The sequence below is a fragment of the Onychostruthus taczanowskii genome, unplaced genomic scaffold, assembly GCF_017590055.1.
Source record: "Onychostruthus taczanowskii isolate IOZ18803 unplaced genomic scaffold, ASM1759005v1 scaffold62, whole genome shotgun sequence".
Taxonomy (NCBI): Eukaryota; Metazoa; Chordata; class Aves; order Passeriformes; family Passeridae; genus Onychostruthus; species Onychostruthus taczanowskii.
Window position 1 is genome coordinate 3,434,874 of NW_024503901.1, and position 19,013 is coordinate 3,453,886.

General features: G+C 41.8%; 1 protein-coding gene across 4 annotated transcripts; it reads right to left on the bottom strand.

The window, feature by feature from the left end:
* Positions 1-1,536: 1,536 nt before the first annotated feature.
* FBXL3 (F-box and leucine rich repeat protein 3) lies at positions 1,537-17,685 on the bottom strand. 4 transcript variants are annotated; one of them, XM_041419908.1, is made up of 5 exons: positions 17,023-17,685; positions 14,723-15,017; positions 12,879-13,242; positions 7,304-7,475; positions 1,537-2,466 (listed from the first exon to the last, which is right to left on the bottom strand). In XM_041419908.1, exons 2-5 carry the CDS (start codon positions 14,794-14,796, stop codon positions 1,823-1,825), a joined length of 1,254 nt encoding a protein of 417 aa, XP_041275842.1. In that variant the 5' UTR covers positions 14,797-15,017; positions 17,023-17,685; the 3' UTR covers positions 1,537-1,822. The 4 variants fall into 4 exon arrangements, with proteins under 4 accessions (XP_041275842.1, XP_041275841.1, XP_041275840.1 ...); XM_041419907.1 differs by lacking the exon at positions 14,723-15,017 and adding an exon at positions 10,656-10,778 and having other exon boundaries at positions 17,023-17,684; XM_041419906.1 differs by lacking the exon at positions 14,723-15,017 and adding an exon at positions 10,656-10,778 and having other exon boundaries at positions 17,413-17,681.
* Between the last annotated feature and the right edge of the window lie 1,328 nt (positions 17,686-19,013).

Here is a 19,013-nt window from a genome sequence, read left to right on the forward strand (position 1 = left end):
TCATACAGGCAGTTCTGAGAGGTGGGTTATAAAAGACACAGAGCTTTTTTACTTTTACGGACTAAATATATTGACACCTTTTGTACAAATAAAAGCAAATTATAGTATTACATTAATTTAACAAATTCTAATACAAAAACCGCATATTTCATAAAATGCAATTTTTAAATCAAAGCTCTACAGAAACATACAACTCCCCTATAAAGATGTCCAGTCCGCTGAGCATTGTTTGCTCAAAATATAGTTATGAACTTAAATACACTCATAAGTGTATTACACTAAATTATACATTCGGATAAACATGACTGAAATCAGAGATGAAGGAAATCTACTTACTACCAGAAGGAGCTGTACAGCTCAAGTGAGAAGCAGCCACCAGCTAAGCTCAACCCAGCCTGCGGGGGCAGCTCTGCCTTGCTGAGGGCTGACCACATCTCTCAAACATGCAGCTGCCTGGGCAACACTTCAGGGTTACCATCAGCAACCTCAAAGAGAAAATAACTTGGCAGTAAGAAATGAAGTCACAAGCCACATCCAGATCACAGGCAGTCTCTTGCCTACACCACTTACAAACTAAAAACTTTCTTTAATAAAACTGATTTATCAAATGTTCAAAACAAATTTTTGCCTACTGCTCTACTTCACCAAGTCTACTCCTTTTGAATTGTTAAATATTATGAAATGACAGAACTAGCTGAATTAAAGGTATACAAAAATTATCATCTATCAAACATCCACTTTATACATAAACATTTCTGAAACAGATTTACAGTATACAGTTAGTTTATACAGCTTAAGCAACTGTTCCAAAGTCATTTCTGTCAAACTGAAAGCAGCCAAAAGGTCTAAGGTTTAGTGAAAAGGTTCTTGGTCAACATTCAAATTTTACCTTTCTCACCTCACACTGCTCACACCCACGTCATCAGAATAACATTGCTGGGTTCATTTCACAAACCATACATTATTCCATCTCACCGTATGCTGCCCAACCGGTTAATGTGCAAGAATAGCTCATTAACTCCAGTGTGGTTTTAAATACAATGTATCTACATTTTCCCCCAGAATGCTTTCGCTTCCTGAGCTAGACATAAAATACCTTAAAACAGGTTTAGACGCAGATCTGAGACCTCATAAGCAAACTACATTAAGATGCATAGAGCGTGGAAAAAACCCCACACCGCTTTTGGTAGCTCGCACTACTGGTTGTTAGCGCTCTAAATACATTTTAGATGGATCTAATAATCTGTTGAATAAGGTGGTAAACTTAATACTTTAGTTGTCTAAACTTATTATTGTGTATTGCTCTTGCCTTTATGACTTAACAGAACGTGTGTATTTCACAGGCTACTAAACACTCCTCACAATCATCATCTTGTCATCGAGGTGACTGCATTTAAAATGCTACAGCCTGCAACAAAAGCATGCAATTTTGGTGGGGTTTTGCTTAGCTTTTTAAGATCAAATATGACTTTGTTCAATACTACTAATCTAAATCAAAGAGAAACACCATATTAAAACTGGTATTTTGCAAGTGCATTTCAATATTTTAAATAATTTTTATTTCCAAAAATATCTGAGGTCACCTTTAATGACAAAGACTAAATATAAAAAAAAACCTGAATTTGTTTGGATGAATTTGTTTGGACTCTTTTAGTTCTCAAGTTCCAAAACAATTTTTGAAAGAAAAATTAATTTTCTAATCAAACCATTAATTAAGTTGCAGCAAAATCTATATTATTAAATAAGCTTATACAGGAAATTGCAATATGGTAAGCTTGGGTTTAAGGTGCTACTCCATTCGCCCTGGAGTCTTTTAAGGACTTTACCAAGTGGGCATCATGTCTGGGAACCAGACTCTACCAAGATGCTTTGAAACCTCCCAATGAATCTGCTCTAAGCTGTATTTCTGATCAGGAATCAAAACTTCCTCCATAATAGAGAGCTGAGAGAGGCGACCGCCACACATCTTCACGAACTCCACAAAGGCACTGCAAGAGACTTCACATTCTCCGAGGCCCACGGCCGACAGGTACTTGCACCGCTCCGCGATGCAGATCAGCTCCTCGTCCAGCGGCCGCAATCCATTGGCACACACCACCAGTTCAACCAACCGCGGGCACGTCATCCCAACGCGGCCCAGCACGTCCTTGCTGACTGACCTTCCGAAGTACAGGTGAGTGACGGGTATCTCGTAACGAAAGAACGGGTCAAACTCCTCCTCGTACAAGAAAAAGTACATGACTAAATTTACTTTAGGAGAATGCTTGATGAAAGCGTCCCAGCTGCTCTTCTGAATGGTGTGGAACTGAGTCTGTCCGGGATTTTCACTGACCACATCGATGCGCAAGTGTTCTAACCTGACGTGTTTCTCCGAAGACAGAGCGAGCAGCAGCTCGTCGCTCAGCAGGTGGTAGTTCAGCGCCAGCTCGCGCAAGCCATGGCACTGGTCAGCCACACACAGGATACCTGTGAGAACACAACACGTGCAAGGGGTTACACAGATAAAGGCACTGACGACTGAACATAAAACAGGAGGGAATTGCCTATGTGCATCAGGAGGGTGCTACGGGCACCTATTCCAAACGTGCAACCAAGACCTTAAAACCAAATCAAACCGGACAACCGGAACATTCATCTTTTTCACAAGCAGGATCTAGTCATGTCTTTGTACCTACATGTGAGACAGACAGACACAATGTGACTGCATCTCTGTTCACTTCTTTATGATTCCCAGCAAAACAAACACACAAACAGAAGTGACAAATACATAAATAGCATATTCTGACTGTTCTGCCCTGTTGTAAGACCACATATACTCAACCTCATTTTTGTAAAAGGTGCTTATTCATAATAAAAGTATTTCCTTAGCCAGCTCTGGAAGAACTGCTGGGTGCTCTGTGGCTGACAAAGCAACTGTGAATGAAATTTGTCACCTGAAGAAGGCAAATGTAAAGCAAAAGTAAAATGAATGTTAGATTTTAATTCAACAGAGAGGCTAGGCTGCTGCTGTCAGTATTTGTTTTTTCTAGGCAAGTATAAATGCTTAAATTTGGAAAAGCTACAGCAAAAAAGAGGCAAAACAGTAGAAATTTGGAGCAGTAATTTCTAAACCAGCAATTTTCAGATTCTTTTTAATGATTCAATATAATCTGCAGCTCAAAGAAGACAAAAATATTAAAAAGAGAATCCAGAGAATAAGGTTTCCACTCACACTATTTGTAGATACAAGCGATGGTATTATACTGGTAACAGTACTGAAAAAAATAAAAAGCACTAAGAACAGCATTCAGTCCTGTGCATTTCATGTGACCCAGAAAACCGCATGAAATGTAGGATACGGCCTTTCCATTAAGAGAAGGGATGAGAACATAGCATTTCACGTGGAACTGAAAAACCTGAGCTCAATACACTGTCATTCTGAAGCAACAGGAAGGAATTCAGAAAAAGGCAGTTATTTTAAAGTGCAGCTATTAAATTTAAGAGAAGCCTGTGATGAGCATAGAAACACTTTCTTAAAAAGAAAAATCACTGCAAAAACATTGCATGAATCAGAAGGGTCACTATGATCACTCTCTAAGGAAACTCAGACATGCTGCTTCAGAATACCTAGGTCTGTTGAGATATAGAAAGTATTTTAGGCACTTTCAAGATCCATATACATTTTCTCATCTAAACAAAGCTTGTTGTCCTGACTGCCATCCTTCCACAAATCTTTGTTAACTTTAGGGGTACATTATGGACCAGTGCAGTGCAAAAAGGGAAGAGCTGGGGTACAACTTACTGTGATTTTTATGGGTCTAGAACTGGATATACATGGTCTGTCAATGCAATTATGCATCCTACATAAAGAGCTGACAACGTATACAATGTAGACAGGTACTAGAGTGCCTGCCTGGAGCCCATGTACTTCACAGAACACTCCTAGGCACTGCCTACACCTTTGTGTCACTGAGAGGTAAACGGCTCTGCTCTCTGATCTTACTACAGAGTTGCATCAAAAAAATCCCTGACCCATGATGTCCCTGAGGAAGGCACACTTGACACCTGCTCTGCTTCCCAGCTCCCATCCCAAGAGAAGCAGCCCTCCTACCCCGTGCCACAGCACAAATACCACCTTTACAGGAACACTTCAGGAACTGTTCCAACAGTTACTATTTCAGAGCAGGAACATCAAACAGAAGTGACTTCAGATAAGCTCACAAAGATTAGAAATACATCACTGCCTTTGTTTCTCCAGCCCAAACTCAAACGTGCCCCTTTATCTTTGTACAGTAACTTAGAGCAATTCACTGCTTGATATCCATCTTTTTCCTTTATCCCTGCAGTAGTGGAGTCTCTTGCTCTACTTTTATTACTCTTTTCTGTCCTTCACTAAAAAATTTCTTGAGAACTGACCTAGTAACGAACATTCCTGCCTCCTCCAATCTGAAGACATTTTAATTGCATCTGTAAGTAATTAGTTTTGCAACTCACAGCCCTTTTGGTTCAATAAAGTTTTTCTACATTTATAGCAGCCTGCTAATTATAATATCCCCATTACAAAAAAAACCAGGTCACGTTTTCCTTCAAGAGTCTCATTTTTGCAGCCTGCCTGCTCTTGAACTATCCACATAGCAGCTACTTTCTTTGTTCCACTTGGTGGGTTGCCCCTCCCTGGACACCAGGTGCCCACCCAAGCTGTGCAATCACTCCCTTCCCCAGCTGGGCAGGGGAGAGAGAATACTGTTAAACAAGAGTGAAGATAAAGGTGACAGGGAGAGATCACTCACCAATTACCATCACGGGTAAGACAGACTCAACTTGGAGAAATCAATATATTATCAATTAAATCAGAGTAGGGTAATGAGAAATAGAACTGAATCTTAACACTCCTTTGTTCTTCCCAGGCTTAACTTCCTCATGACTTTCTCTACCTTCTTCCCTCCCAGCAGCACACGGGTACAGGGAATGAGAGCTGTAGTCAGTTCTTCAGACATTGTCTCTGCTACTCCTTCCTCCTCAGGGGCAGACCACCCCTCACTCGCTTTCCCAGCTCTATCATGGAGTCCCTCACATGGGAGCAGTCCCCCATGAACTTCTCCAGCGGGAGTCCTTCTCAGGCTGCAGTTCTTCACAAACTGCTCCAGCATGGGTCCCTTCCATAGCATGCAGTCCTTCAGGAACAGACTCCAGTGTTCCACACAGGGTCAATTCCTGCCATCAAACCTGCTCCAGCATGGGCTCCTCTCTCAACAAGTGCTTCCAAGAGACTCTTCCAGCATGGGCTTCCCACAGGGTCACAGCCTCCTTCCAGCATCCATCTGTTCCAATATGAGGTCCTCCGTGGGCTGCAGGTGGACCTCTGCTCCACTGTGGCCCCTCCACGGGCTGCAGGGGCACAGCTGCCTCACCATGCTTGCACCATGGGCTGTAGGAGAATCTCAGTTCTGGCACCTGGATCAGCTCCTGCCCCTCCTTCTTCACTGACCTTGATGTCTGCAGAGTTGTTTCCCTCATGTGTTCTCACTCCTGTCTCCAGCTGCAATTGCTCTCCTGCAGTACCTTTTCCCCCTTCTTAAACAGGTTATCCCAGAGGTGCTACTATTGTCACCAATGGGCTTGGCCTTGGCTCTGCTGGACAAGGGGAAGCTTCTGGCAGTTTTCACAGAAACTACTCCGGTAACCCCCTCACTGCCCCACAAAACAAGTGCCATGCAAACCCAGTGCATCCACTTTTTTCTCCATCCCAAGGCACACCCATATCTGAATTAAGCAATTAAACTCTTCTACTGTTTGCTCAGCACTCCCTGGTTTTGTTACTAATGCATCTTACCCCAATCTATTCATCCTCCATGAAGGACATGTGCTCCTTTAACAGGCACCACCATTTCTTACCCATTGTTCCTTCAATTTACAACCATGCAAGATACATCAATCAGAACACACCCATGTCTCCTCCCAAATTATCAAGTGTATGATGTTCCAATGAAGCCTTCTAGCAAGGATTATCCACAAACCAGAAAAGTCTGCTAGAGCTGACAGGTTACTGTTCAATCCAAGTCCAAGGAAATTACTCTCTCTGCCTAGCTACAAATTACTGCTGAAGCCTTTTCCTCTTGACAGACATGCTACGGCTCTTTCACTTCTCAGACACAAGGATTCTCAAAAAACAATTTTAAGCTGGAAAAGCCACTCCCTCAAGCCAATTTAAACAACCCCCGTCTGCAACTAGAAAGCTTTGGAGGAGGCAATATTGCAGTTAATTCCATGAACACTTTGCTGGACCAGGCTACTGCAAAACACCAGTCCTGCATTTTCAGGACTTCTTGATACAAAACCAAATATGAAGCTCTGTCTGAGAGATACACTTATAAAAGTTATTAAGTTTGTTTTGTTTGTTATCACTACAATAACACGCCCTCTGCACCACTACTGCTTTCCCCTTCCCCCTTGTAGGAATCCTGCTGGTGAATTTGACAGATAATAAATGTAGCATTTACAGCCGCCACGTATTTGCATGGAGAAAGTTATAGTGTTATGGTTTCTATGGTTTCTACTCATCCTCAGAAGAGGAATCATACTAAGTTGCTAGCATTTCATTTACAAGTCCTCTTCCCTTTCTCAGTGGAAAACTGTATGTGTTAAGCGATGGTCTGTGAATAAAACTTGCCGTGTGTTGCGTAAGTCTACCACAAATGTTAATTCTGTGAACTTCAACAATCTTCAGTGATTTTGTTCTGGTATGAGCTGGCTTCATTCTTTTTACAGACACACTTAAGAGTGTTAGAGACGTACATTTGGTGACTGTAGAAGTTTTGAGTCTCATCTCCCCTTTTTGACGCTGTCTGCAGTTTTCCTCCAGCGATGACTTTCTTTCAGAATTACTAAACCAGCATCTTCCTAATCCCTGGCATTGCAACAGTCAAAACCCACACATAACATATATGGAAAATAAACTTGTGTTCCAAAAAAGCTTCATTCTATTGGAATACTTTGTCACTGCACAAATAGAGCACAACCAATTTGATATGTTCTCATTAAGTTCCGCATGAGGTTAACTATGTACCCACAACAGACATGCAGTGTTTTATCTTTAGCCCAGCAGTCACTGTGAAGTGGTAGGACAGACGGACTGACCACCAGCTGAAAGTACTTTATTCAGGGACAGTTACTGGTAGTACCATACTCATCTTCCCTCTTACCCCACCCCTATGTTATCAGAGGTGTACTGGTTTCAGACAGAATTTAATACATGCATTAAAAAATCCCAACCAATCAACCAAAAAATCCCCAACAGGCTAACCCCAAAGCCACAGTAGCTTACCAGCTGGAGAAACATGAGGACAGCTGCTCATTTTCAACAGTTTGAGTGTGTCGCTGTTGTTAGCCACCAGAACCTTGAGAGATGGATCATCTACGGGTGTGTCATCAATCTTAAGTGAAGAGAGGGATTTGGAGTTCACAAACACCACTGTCAGTGCAGAAATAAAGTGAGACTGAAAAAGAAAGGGAGTTTAAATGAAAGAGTGGTACGTGAAGTAAAAATCTCAATGGTTTCACACTGTGCACAGCAGTCCTAGTTTTTACTTCTTGACAGTATTTGTTGAAAAAGCATTCTTTTGATATTGCATCATTAAAAAATGATACTAAAATACGGACATTTAGTTCTCCACTTCCTTAGTGGAGGAAGTGTAATAATTTTTTGCTATCTGTTTATGAATTGGGCAAGTCAGAACATATAACATTAGATGTTAATCAAGAACCTCACCCTGGGCAATCCACTGCACAAATTTAAATCTACAGAAAGACCACAAGCAAAGGGAAAGCCTAGAAGCCCTCGTTTTGAGGATTTTTTTTTTTTAATGTCCTTTCAACAGATGAGGCAAGTCACACTCTAAATGAAGCATCTTCTGGAAGATGAATTCCCTCATGGCAAGTTGTGCTGCACTGGTGAGATGCAAACACAGTCAGGAGTGTTTGTATCCAAAGACTGTATTGCCTGCCTACCACCCACATAGGAGTATTTAGGGTTTGGATGGATTTCTTGGAAACTAACTGGAGTGGTCCAAACAGAGCCAAGGAGCAGGAAAACTATTAATTACTGAATAAGCAGCACAGATAAGGTAGGACAAGTGCTCAGCATTTTTGCATAACCACTAAAACTTATCATTAAAGACAGAGCCCTGGGAACCTGAACTTGAGAAACACAGACTAAGGAGCAGATACAGTAGTGATTGTAAAAAGCACTGGTGGCATGAAGTGAATAGTTAGTCAATCTTCATGATTTCTTATCAGACTAACCAAATACAAGACTTTAAAAAAGTATTTTCTCCATGCACTACATTAAGCATCTTTAAAAAAATTGAACTGCTACTTGGATTTCAAGCCTGTTTCACTCTGAGCCACAAGCACGTATCCTGAATACAGTGATATGAGAGAAGGCCTGGTAACAATTTTTGTTCCTTCTTAGATGATATATTTGTGATTTTTGATAAAACTGCCACACAACTGGATTTAGAGTAGGACTTACTGCTTTCACGTTTACACAAACTTTCAAAGTCAGTTCATGCAAATGGAAACAGGAAGTTCAACTCAGAATCTTTACACAATTTGGCTTTAGGGACCACTCCAACTATCCTAACAGTATGCTGCTTCTATATGTTACATACAGAAGAAAAGACACTACAATATTATTTCAAATTTGTATTATGGGAGTTTTAGTACTGTGGTTTTATTCTCTGTATTTAGAAAAAGAAGGCTGTTAAATAGAAAGGCAAAGAAAGTTAACCACACTTATTAAAAAAGGTAACTTGAACCTTCTAGTTTGAAGAGCTAACAGGAAACAGGCAATATCCCAACATGTAAAAGCTGCTCTTTTCAGTATTGCCACATCTGTAGCATAATTCTTTAAAAGATTCTATTCACCTAGAATGTACTTAGTGAAAAGACAGGCAACACAACTCTGAGTGACAGGTATTTGCCACATGTCAGGTCACTTGACAACAAGAAAGCACTAATGAAGATAATGCCAAGTAGTTCAGACTTCCTATACAGTCTTGATAAAAATAAAAACCCTCATCACACCAAAAAAAAAAAAAAATCCAGAACCACAGCAAAGTATGAAACCATTTTCCAAATTAATTAATCTCTGTCTACTTTTCATCCAATAGACCTGTCACTAACAGCTTCCCACAAGAATTCAACCATGGCCAAATTAAATTCTTTAGTTTCACTAATTGTCCCTTATGCAAGTGACAAAACTATTGGAGTTGTAAGCACCAAAAGGCAAATTATCCTTAGAGTTGATTTTGGCTTATTTTGAATCTATTTTTTTAAAGGCCAAATGTGAACTTACTGAGAACAAAAAAAGGAAGCTTGTGCTTTATAAACCTTGAGGCTGAATAAGAGCATAGCATGAGCAATTAGAAGTAATTACTCAACAAGCTGAACATGACCCTAATATATCCCTCCAGAGAAAGCTAAGAGATCTAAAGCAGCATTCAGAGTAATAAAGAAAACAATAAGAAAGAGCTGAAAGGACCAAGTATTTTCAATAAACTGTGGATTGTTTTCACTACATTCAGGTTTTCTTATCATCACACCTCGAAGAACACCAGAAAAGGAAAAAAAATCAGAGCAAAACTAGTTAAATATCTGAAAAGCCTCTTTGAAAATTACAGATTAAAAATATGTATTCAAGAGAGCTACATGATGTGGCAGTGACCACTACAAGGATAATAACTGATAACCCTTCTGTAGCTAACCTTACCTGCAGCCTACTTCCTTTCCTGAGGCTGTCTCTAGTTCTTCCTTGTCCTTACCGCCATCACCAGCCAAGACATCACTGGGATTGAGCTAATAATCTGTTTGTATCTGGCCCCTCACAACCACTCCCCTGCTCCTCAGCAATAGCACACTTCCACCTCACTACCAGGAATGCTTCTCTAAAAGCACATGTAAGAGATGTGTCATCCAGATTAAATGCTTTCTAACAAGATCTGATTTTTGGTAAACATGCAAGGCAAAAATCTTGACTGAAAATTTCAGAAATACAGTGCACTTCACCAAGTATGCTAATGCTTGACTGCCTGACATGAAGCCCTGCAAATCACGATCCTATTTCTTTCTGAAGAGATTGTGTAAGCCCTATGGCAAGTCCACAATGACAAAACTCTACCTTTTGGTAAACATGCAAGGCAAAAATTCACCAAGTATGCTAATGCTTGACTGCCTGACATGAAGCCCTGCAAATCACGATCCTATTTCTTTCTGAAGAGATTGTGTAAGCCCTATGGCAAGTCCACAATGACAAAACTCTACTACTCATTTGACTGTAACTGTCTCCTAAACAAACCCCACAACACAATTACACAGACCTGAACTGTCTAGCCTCTTAACTTGCACCACGCTGCTCAGCACTACATTGAGGTCAACAGACCGGAGGACTTGAAAGAACAAGGTCAGGCCTACACTCTCATATGATTCAGAGACTGAATGGAACTTCATATATCCATCACTGTACACATCAGCTCCTCCCTTTATTTGAGGCCAGACCACTAATAAACTTTTCTTTATCCAAGATTCATATTCCTACAATAGAACTTTTCATAAAGTTACAGAAGTACTGTATGAAACACTGCAATACTTTGCAATAGAAAATATAGATAATAAAATACCTTTGGTAAATCCATGAAGCTTGGCCGGGCAGTTGAAATTAGCCCAAGTGTTTTCAGAGAGCAATTCACAAGCTGTGATAAAATATCACAAGCTGCTTCTGCAGATTCCTTGCTACTGTCCACCTTAAAACAAAATGAATTTGGTGTTCAGAATGCACTGCAAATACACTCTTCAACTTTGTTTTTTACTTTACCTTCTGAAATGTGATGTAAAAAAAAAAAAAAAACAAACCTCATTGCGAATTCATCAATGTTTATTCCCCAAAAAAGTATGAATCAAAAATCCAAGACTATTTGCTATAAATTTACTACTCTTCTAAACACTTTGGTAAAATATACCATGGTGAGGGGTCAACTAAACAAACAGTTTGTTCCAATATACTTATTCCACATCAAATAACAAGAAAGTGGAGGGTCCAGAGCCTATTCCACTTTCTCTGTACATTCCTCCTTACTAAAATGCAAGAATTCTGTAAATCCTTTACTATGTGCAAAAGCCACTTCTTTTTACAGTAGCCCAGTTCATATAATTGAGCTGCTGGAGAGTTAAGTGCCTTATTATATGAACCTGAATGACTGGCCCTTCACTGTTAAAACCACAACACATGCAATGGATACTCTGAAAAAACCAAACAAACAAACCAACACAAACCCCAAAACCTTAATTAGTCAGCTTGCTGCCCAACCAAATCACTTAAGAGTGTCTCTGGGGGGACTTCCCCTGACTCTCATACGTGCTTTCTGAATAACCCCTTATGTACAGCAGCCACGACAGCTTCGCAAACCAGCAGAACAGTATAAACCTTCATCACAGGATCAAATTTAACTCCACCATAAGCCCTGCTACCTTGGCAGCAATAGATTAAGTCAAATGACTGTTCATTTTCTGCTCAAACACAAGCTTGAGCTTGAAAAACCTTGATTTTCAACAAACTCATTCTTCTTTGCCTACAGAAAACAGCCCTCTGGTTTTCAGCCTTTACAGACGACTGATGAGTGTTACACCCACTTCCCTGTGTATTCTGCAGCACTGAGGACAACTGAAGTGACTCATGAAAGAACTGATGGATCACCCCATGAGCAAAGGGCACCCGAAATTCTTTGGGTGTAAAGCAACACAGACAGGAGATAAGACAATGGGAGGTCACTCCACCACAGCCCTGGGTTTTCTTTATTTGGATGCTGATAAAAGCCCTGCAAACCACGTGGTAACAGCTTGTATCTGGTACTGCAAGCAGGCAGTAGCAATACATGTGATCAGGCAGAGGTGACTCAACTCCTCACACTCTGGTGATTCCAGCATTAGAACTGCCTGATCTCAGAAACAAGTATGATGAACTTGCTACAGAACACATTTCCTTTCCAAATCTCTCACATAGCTGATGCATATGCAGCCATGAGATTCAAGCACCCTTCCAAAACACACTGGTATGTAAGCCCACATTAAAGGTTTTCATGTGCTGAAAATAATTCCATAATGTGAACAGAACCAATTCTCATCAAATGGTATTTCTCAGCCAGGCACAATCAGTACATGCACTATCCTATGCAAACTGCAAGTACTTTTTCAGACTCCTGAAAAACAGTTGTACAGAATACAGACAATCCCATACAATTTAAGATTAAAACTGCTAATTGATGACTAGCAGTACTGGTCACTCTCTGTGCATCAGATGTTTTCTAACCATGAATATTAGAGCCAAGTATCTACAGCATGTGAAATGGGGAAATGCTCAACTTAGGCATCCTGACTGAACTTAATTCTGAGGCAGTAATCCAAACATGTAACTGTATCAGAACTATTTCTGTCCACTTCATGAAGCAGAATTTTAAGCAGCTAAACTGCTACAAAAACCCTCAAAAAACCAAAAAAGCCAAAACCAATCAAAAAGCTCACAAAAAAAACCCAAAACCAAACCAGCAAAGGACCCAAAAAAACAAACAAAAAACCCCAAACAAACCACACCACCAGCCAAAAAAATTCTCACGTAACAGAAATAAGACAATGAAAAGGTATGTTCAATACTGTTATTCCAAGTTTTGGAACTGAAAATATACCCAAACGAAGTAATTGGGAGGTAACCTCCATTGTCTACACGTCCATTGAGAGAATCCATTTCTTCCGTATATTAAGCCTGAAAACAAGGCCACCTACCACAGTGACAGCTGCCCTACTCCTTTTAGAATAAAAGTCACTTTTAAAAAGCCTACAAAATACACTACCTTGAAGCTAACATACTGCAGGTGATTGGAATGCCTCTTTATTATTTGCTTGATTAGCTCGGGGTGTGTAGTCCTCAGGTTCGAGGTGGCTGGTTGATTCAGCTCAAACTCAAAGCACCTCCAGAGATCGGGCATATGAAACACCTGGTTCCAGTTCCTGCAGACCTGGGATGCATGAGCACGATCCAGAAGTGGCAAGTACTGGAACACCTGCAGGATAATGTCTTGGAGCAGATTTGCCCAGTCAGGACTCTGCACAACTGTGGTTTTCTTCTCTACAATCTTGTGTCTCTTGGATTCGTTCTCAGTTGTGTCGTCAGATGAACTGCTGTTGGCCTCATTAGTTTTCCTTCCTCGTTTCATTCTACAGAAGTAATAAAAAAAAATCATTACTTATTTTGTAAATGCAAAAGAGCCGAGAACAATATTAATAGAAAACTGTGGAGTTGAAAAAGGGTATTTTATGCAACAACACCTTGACAGGTTTTTTTTTCCTGCCATATATAAAGGCAAAAAACCCCAAGTGGCAAACCAAAATGGCAGTCCAGAAATAACATTATCATCTGAACTGATATCTTTACTATTACTTCTTTAATCATTAACAGTGCCAACCCATTTATAACAGTCACTCTCCTTTCAGTGTTTCCTTTGTGTGTTTGAGAATACTTTGAACCTAATTTGTTTTACTGTATTGTTGATTATTACTCTACTGTTCTACTAATAGAACGATAATCTTCAAAACAATTTTTCGAACACTGACATAAATATTCCTGGCCCAGTCCTATTTATTAGGAACAACACTTGAAACTGTGGAGATAAAAATCAAGGAAGTAAATAATTACTGTATGCATTCTTGCAAGCACTGCATATTGCAGATGTTGTATCAGACCAAATAATTTTTTTCTCAGAGAGGAAGAATATTTTCTTTTAAAATTTATTTATTTAAAATACATTACTTTAATAGGCATCTGTTTTAAATCAGTATCCTTGAAAATATATTTCATCAAGTCCATTGGTGTGCTTTCATTTTTCCAGCTAATAAATAATCATTACAGAAGATTTCCAGTAACAGTCTGGAAGTTTCAACCCACAAAAAAAAAAAATCAGAGAAGGGCCAGAAAAAATTCTTCAAAATTGTATTAAATTCAGCAAGCCTGCGGCAAAAGGTTGTAGCATATGCTTTTTCCATAATTACGTCACTTAAACAACTTCTACCTTATATTACATTATTGGAGAGAAACAAACCCTTACCACTACATATATCTGAAATACATCCAGGGCTCACTGGGTTTTAATCCAAACATTTTCTTTTGTACATGCCATCTTACAACTGAACTTGGCATCTGAGCATTTATTTTTAAAAGCCTCAGTGTGATGCACATCATGTCCTAAAGGGCTCTGCTACCTCATGCTCAACTACAATGTGCTCAATTCCAGTCTCTAAAGAGCTGAGAGAATCCAGGGGCAGGGTGAGCCTGACACATAAAGCACCCCCAGCCTCCCTGATTTCTAGGAGATAAACAAGGACTTCATAACAGCAAAATCATCCTGGTTTAGCATTCAAATACAACTACGTGTCTAGGATTATCATACGCCCAGATCCCTCCTGGGATCTGAAAAGTTACGTTTCCCTGATATGTACTGCGACTAAGTCTGGAAGTACTTCCTAAAACAAAATGCCAGCTAAAAATGATACTGTTCATAATCCAATGCATCACAGATTATTTTCTCAAAGCCAGCACCTCCCTACCTATCTTTAAAAGGCTTTAATCCTAGCTACTCACATGACAGAAGCAAGCTATCACTTAAGGTCTAAAGCCACTCATAAGATGATGCAGACAAACCTGAACATACGGTCACGAAAGACTGATGAAGAAAATTTGTCTTGACTTTTTTCAGCTCTTATTTTTACTCCCATCACACTTGCAAGCAAGCAGAGGATGAAAACAGTACTGGGCAAAAATCTCTACTTGCTTCCTGAGAACTGTTTTCCACGATTCAGTTCCTGTCTACGGGACTATGCAGAGCACAATTCCTGTGCTGGAACAAGCTTTCTGCCAGAGACTCAGTTCTGCGCTGAGCCACTTCATCAGTGAAGAAAAGCAAGAAAACTGAACAGTGACTCAGAACCATCTGCAACTAACAAAAATATAAAGGAATTGGATTTTGCAACCATGAAAATGGAATTCAACTTAAAATTAATCAAGATTTAATTGGCAAATTCACTGCAAGCCTGTCATGTTTCTGTTAGAGATAATAACTCAGCATAGTGCAAGAACAATATTTATAATAAGCTAGTCTGAAATGCAACATTAGTTTAAGCTTTAGGCTAAACAAATATTCCAAACAAATAGGTTATAACAAGCATTCACCACAGGCAAGCTATTAACTTGCCAAATTCAGGGTTGCCTGTTTGAAGTCCAAGTCTTTCCAAAGCCATCTGTAAAAAGCTACAGAAGGTACTGTTAGACTGGGCTCTCCAAGTCCTCCTTTACAGAGGACTTGTCCTTTGCTAGCAAGGCAGTAAATCTGCATGAATGTTCCAGTTAGGTAGGCTACTTTTACCATGGCATTAAGGTAGGGTTTGGGGTTTTTTTCCCCTCTTTTTTGTCTCCCTTTCAGACCAGGAGAGAGCTACCACTGACAAAACTGTATTCATTTTTCTTCTGGAAAAAAGGCCTCTGGGGTGTGTTGACAGGAGCAGACCAGGTCATCGACAGCTCTCAATGAGCGCCTCGGAGCTAACTGGGATGAGCTCTAAATAGTTAATATGAGCTGGTTACAGACCAAAACCCACTCATGGAAGTTGTGGGATACTGTCCCACATTTTTGTAAACAGCCAACTTAAAAAACAAAAAGACAACACAGCCATCACTTAGAGATATACTGATGTTTTCTTCTTCCAAGAAAATAAGAAGTTACATGTTCTAAATGCCATGACTTAAAGCAAGGGATGGGGGGAAAACACATCCTTCCAGACAATTTTTTTTGTTACCGACATCTTGCAATTAAAGACGTCAAGATTAAGATTTTTGAAACCTTTCAAAAGTATTTCCTTGGCAAACTTTTTCCAAACGTTGCTTTTTTCCAAAGGAAAAAAAGTGCCTAAGATCAAGACTAAAAAATATTATTTTAAGAACTGTGTAACTGTTTTGTCATCTAATTTTTGACCAATTTGTTAGTCTAATTTTTGGGTTCTCATTTCAGAACTTAAAGTAGCAGAATAGGTTTGGATTTTTTTTTTAAATGTAACTGCTTTCAACCTTTTCACATGCCAACAATAAAACAAATACGAAATTTAAAGAATGCATATTTGCCTGCAGAAGTTTACAGAGCTATCTGAAAATACATTTACTTTTAAAAGGCCACTTAAGAGAGTAAACCTTTCTGGACATTTAACATAAGAACAAGGCAATGCAATTACAAGTTCAATTCATTTTGCTTTATGTATCCAGTAATTTAAAGATCTGACCACTTGAAACCCAAGGCAAACTTTTCAACAAGGAAGAGGTGGATGCAAAATTCCATACTAGCAAATTACTGTATGAGTAAAACCTACTTTTCAAGGAATGATTGCTTATCACTTCTTAGAAACGCATGAACCATCAGTCTTGCTTTTAACTCTCTCTGGCACACTCAGGACACACACATATCACTGTTTTTCAAACTGCTGCTGTAACCAACTTTGCTTTAGAAGCTAAGATCTTGCCAGAAAGGAAAATAAACCCAAAAAAACAAACCACCAAAAATACCCAACTCCATGGGGGCAGAGAGATAGGTGAAAGCCGGGTGCCTGCCTAACTCCTGAAGATTTCCCAAGTAAATTTCTCCACCTATTATAAGGACTTGTTTCTGAACTCCGCACCTGGGCGCAACCCACGCTATCTTGTTTGCAATAGTCATGTCCAACCCTAATCACACAGTTCAGCCACCGAGCAGGAGGAGGAGGAGCAAAGCACGTGCTTCACATTGTTTTTATTGCCGAGTAAGGTGCAGCCAGAACACAACGGCAGTTAAAAGAAAAAAAAAAGCCAACAAAAAACCCCACAACCAAAACCAAACAAAACAAACTGTGCAGAGCTGTTTGCACCCGACTGATAACGCTTTCCCAAGAGCCTGTCCAACGGAGCTCGCTGTGCCTCACCCCCGGCCGCTCTAGGAACACCAGGAATGCGCTGAAGGGGAGCACGGGCTGGAAGAGGGGGCGACCCGGACACGAACCCAACGCCTCCTTGCCGCAAACAACCTGCTCGGCTGGACACAGCGAGGCTTTCACGATTGATTACCGCTGTCACGGGAAAGCCCCGAGGCAGCGACTCCCAAACGCGGCGGAGTAGGATTTAAGGATCGCTCGCTACTCCCTGAGAAGGTTCCCCTCAGGGTCGGCTCCTTCCGGCCCAGCCCCGGCGCGGGGCTCCGACAGCCCGGCAGGCCCCGAGCTCCGCCGCCCCCGCTGCTCGGAGCCCGCTCCTGGGGCCTGGGACCCTGCGGATGGTGCCGCTGCGCCGCCGCCCGCCCCTTCCCGCCCCATCACCTGGCGGCTCCCTGCTGCGCTTCGCATTAACCGGGGCTCGGGCCGCGCTGGCGCCTCCGCTCCGGCCACATCAGCTCTCTCCGCCAAAGCCGACCCCAGCGCCGCCTCCACCGCCCGCTCGACCGTCCGGTCCGTCCCGTCCCGCCCGCGTCGCCGCTTCGCTCCTTCCCTGCCTCGCTCTCTGTTTACTTCCAGCGGCGGAAGCGACGCGAACCAGCCAAAATGGCGGCGGGCGGGCGGGCGGGGAGGCGGCGGCCCCACCTCCCCTCAGCGCACCCGCCCGCGGCGCCTCGGAGCCGGGGCCGGCGCCAGCTCCTCCTCCCGCCCGTCTGCGCCGCGGCTCGGTGCTGGGCGTGTCTTGCCTCGGGCCTGAGCGGAGTCGTGCAGTCTGGAGACGTACCGGGGCTAATCCCAGAATCGGTTAGGTTGGAAAAGTCCTCCAAAATCATCGAGTCCGGCCTGTGATCGAGCGCCCCCCATATCAACTACACCATGGCACTCAGTGCCCCCTCAGTGCCGCGTCCAGTCTGTCCTTAAATGTCTCCAGGGATTGTGACTCCACCACCTCCCTGGGCGACCTGTTCCAGTGCTCAGTCACCCTTTCTGTGAAGAAATTCCTCCTAATGTCCAACCTTAACTTTCCCTGGTGCAGTCTATGGCTATGCCATCTTGTCCTGTCACTGGTCACCTGGGGGACGATGCCGACCCCGACCTGGCTGCAGGCTCCTTTCAGGAGATGTAGAAAGTGACACGGTTCCCCCCTGACCCTCCCTTTTCTTCAGGCTAAACACCACCAGCTCCCGGCTGTTCCTCCGAGGACTTGTGTTCCAGGCACTTCACTGGTTCCTTTGCCCTTCTCTGGACACACTCCAGCTCCTCAATTTCTTTGTTGTAGCATGGGGCCCTGAGCTGGACACAGCACTGCAGCTGTGGCCTCACCAGTGCCGACCACAGGGGGACAATCCCTGCCCTGGCCCTGCTGGCCACACCATTGCTGATATATCCAGGATGTCGCTGGCCTTCTTGGCCACATGGGCACTCTGAATATTACCAGCGATGGAGCTGGATCTTCATCACCAGTACAGCCGGTTTTGTTCTGTGATCTGAAAGCCCCATGTGAGGCTGGCCTTAGGAATAGATGTAGGAGGGAAAGCAAGCCACCAATGTGTCCTGGGCCGGCAGGCACTGGGAATGATGTGCCTGGGATTTTGCCAGGCAGAGAAGACAAAGTGATGTGTGACATTTCCCATGGGCTGCATATGCCTTGTCATCACGTGTCCTTTGTGCATGTGGTACACTCCAATAGACCTCATTATTCAGCCCTGTATGTGTCCAAACTCTTTACAGTTGTTGAGATTCACAAAACTTAATTATTAATGTATTGCAAGCTATAGTAAATAAATTACTGCTCAAATTGTTGTAATCCAAATTCTTGTCATTTAGTTTCTTGGAAAAAGCCCTTGTGATCCTGTGCTCACCCCAGTCTTGAAATGGCTTTGAAACATTCTTCAGTGGTCACTCTCAAATGTCAGCATCCCTGAGATCTTTAAGAAGCACTTTATAAAAATACATTTCCTTGCATACTTTAAGTCAGTTAATTT

Bases quoted from the DNA above. Each gene is read 5' to 3' on its own strand.
- FBXL3 (XM_041419905.1), bottom strand. From the start codon at position 14,796: ATGGGAGTAAAAATAAGAGCTGAAAAAAGTCAAGACAAATTTTCTTCA. The intron at 7,476-10,655 runs GTATTTTATTAT...TTTCTTTTTCAG, and splicing joins GCTTCATGGATTTACCAAAG to TCTCACTTTATTTCTGCACT. The intron at 2,467-7,303 runs GTAAGCTACTGT...GTGTTCTCACAG, and splicing joins TCCTCATGTTTCTCCAGCTG to GTATCCTGTGTGTGGCTGAC.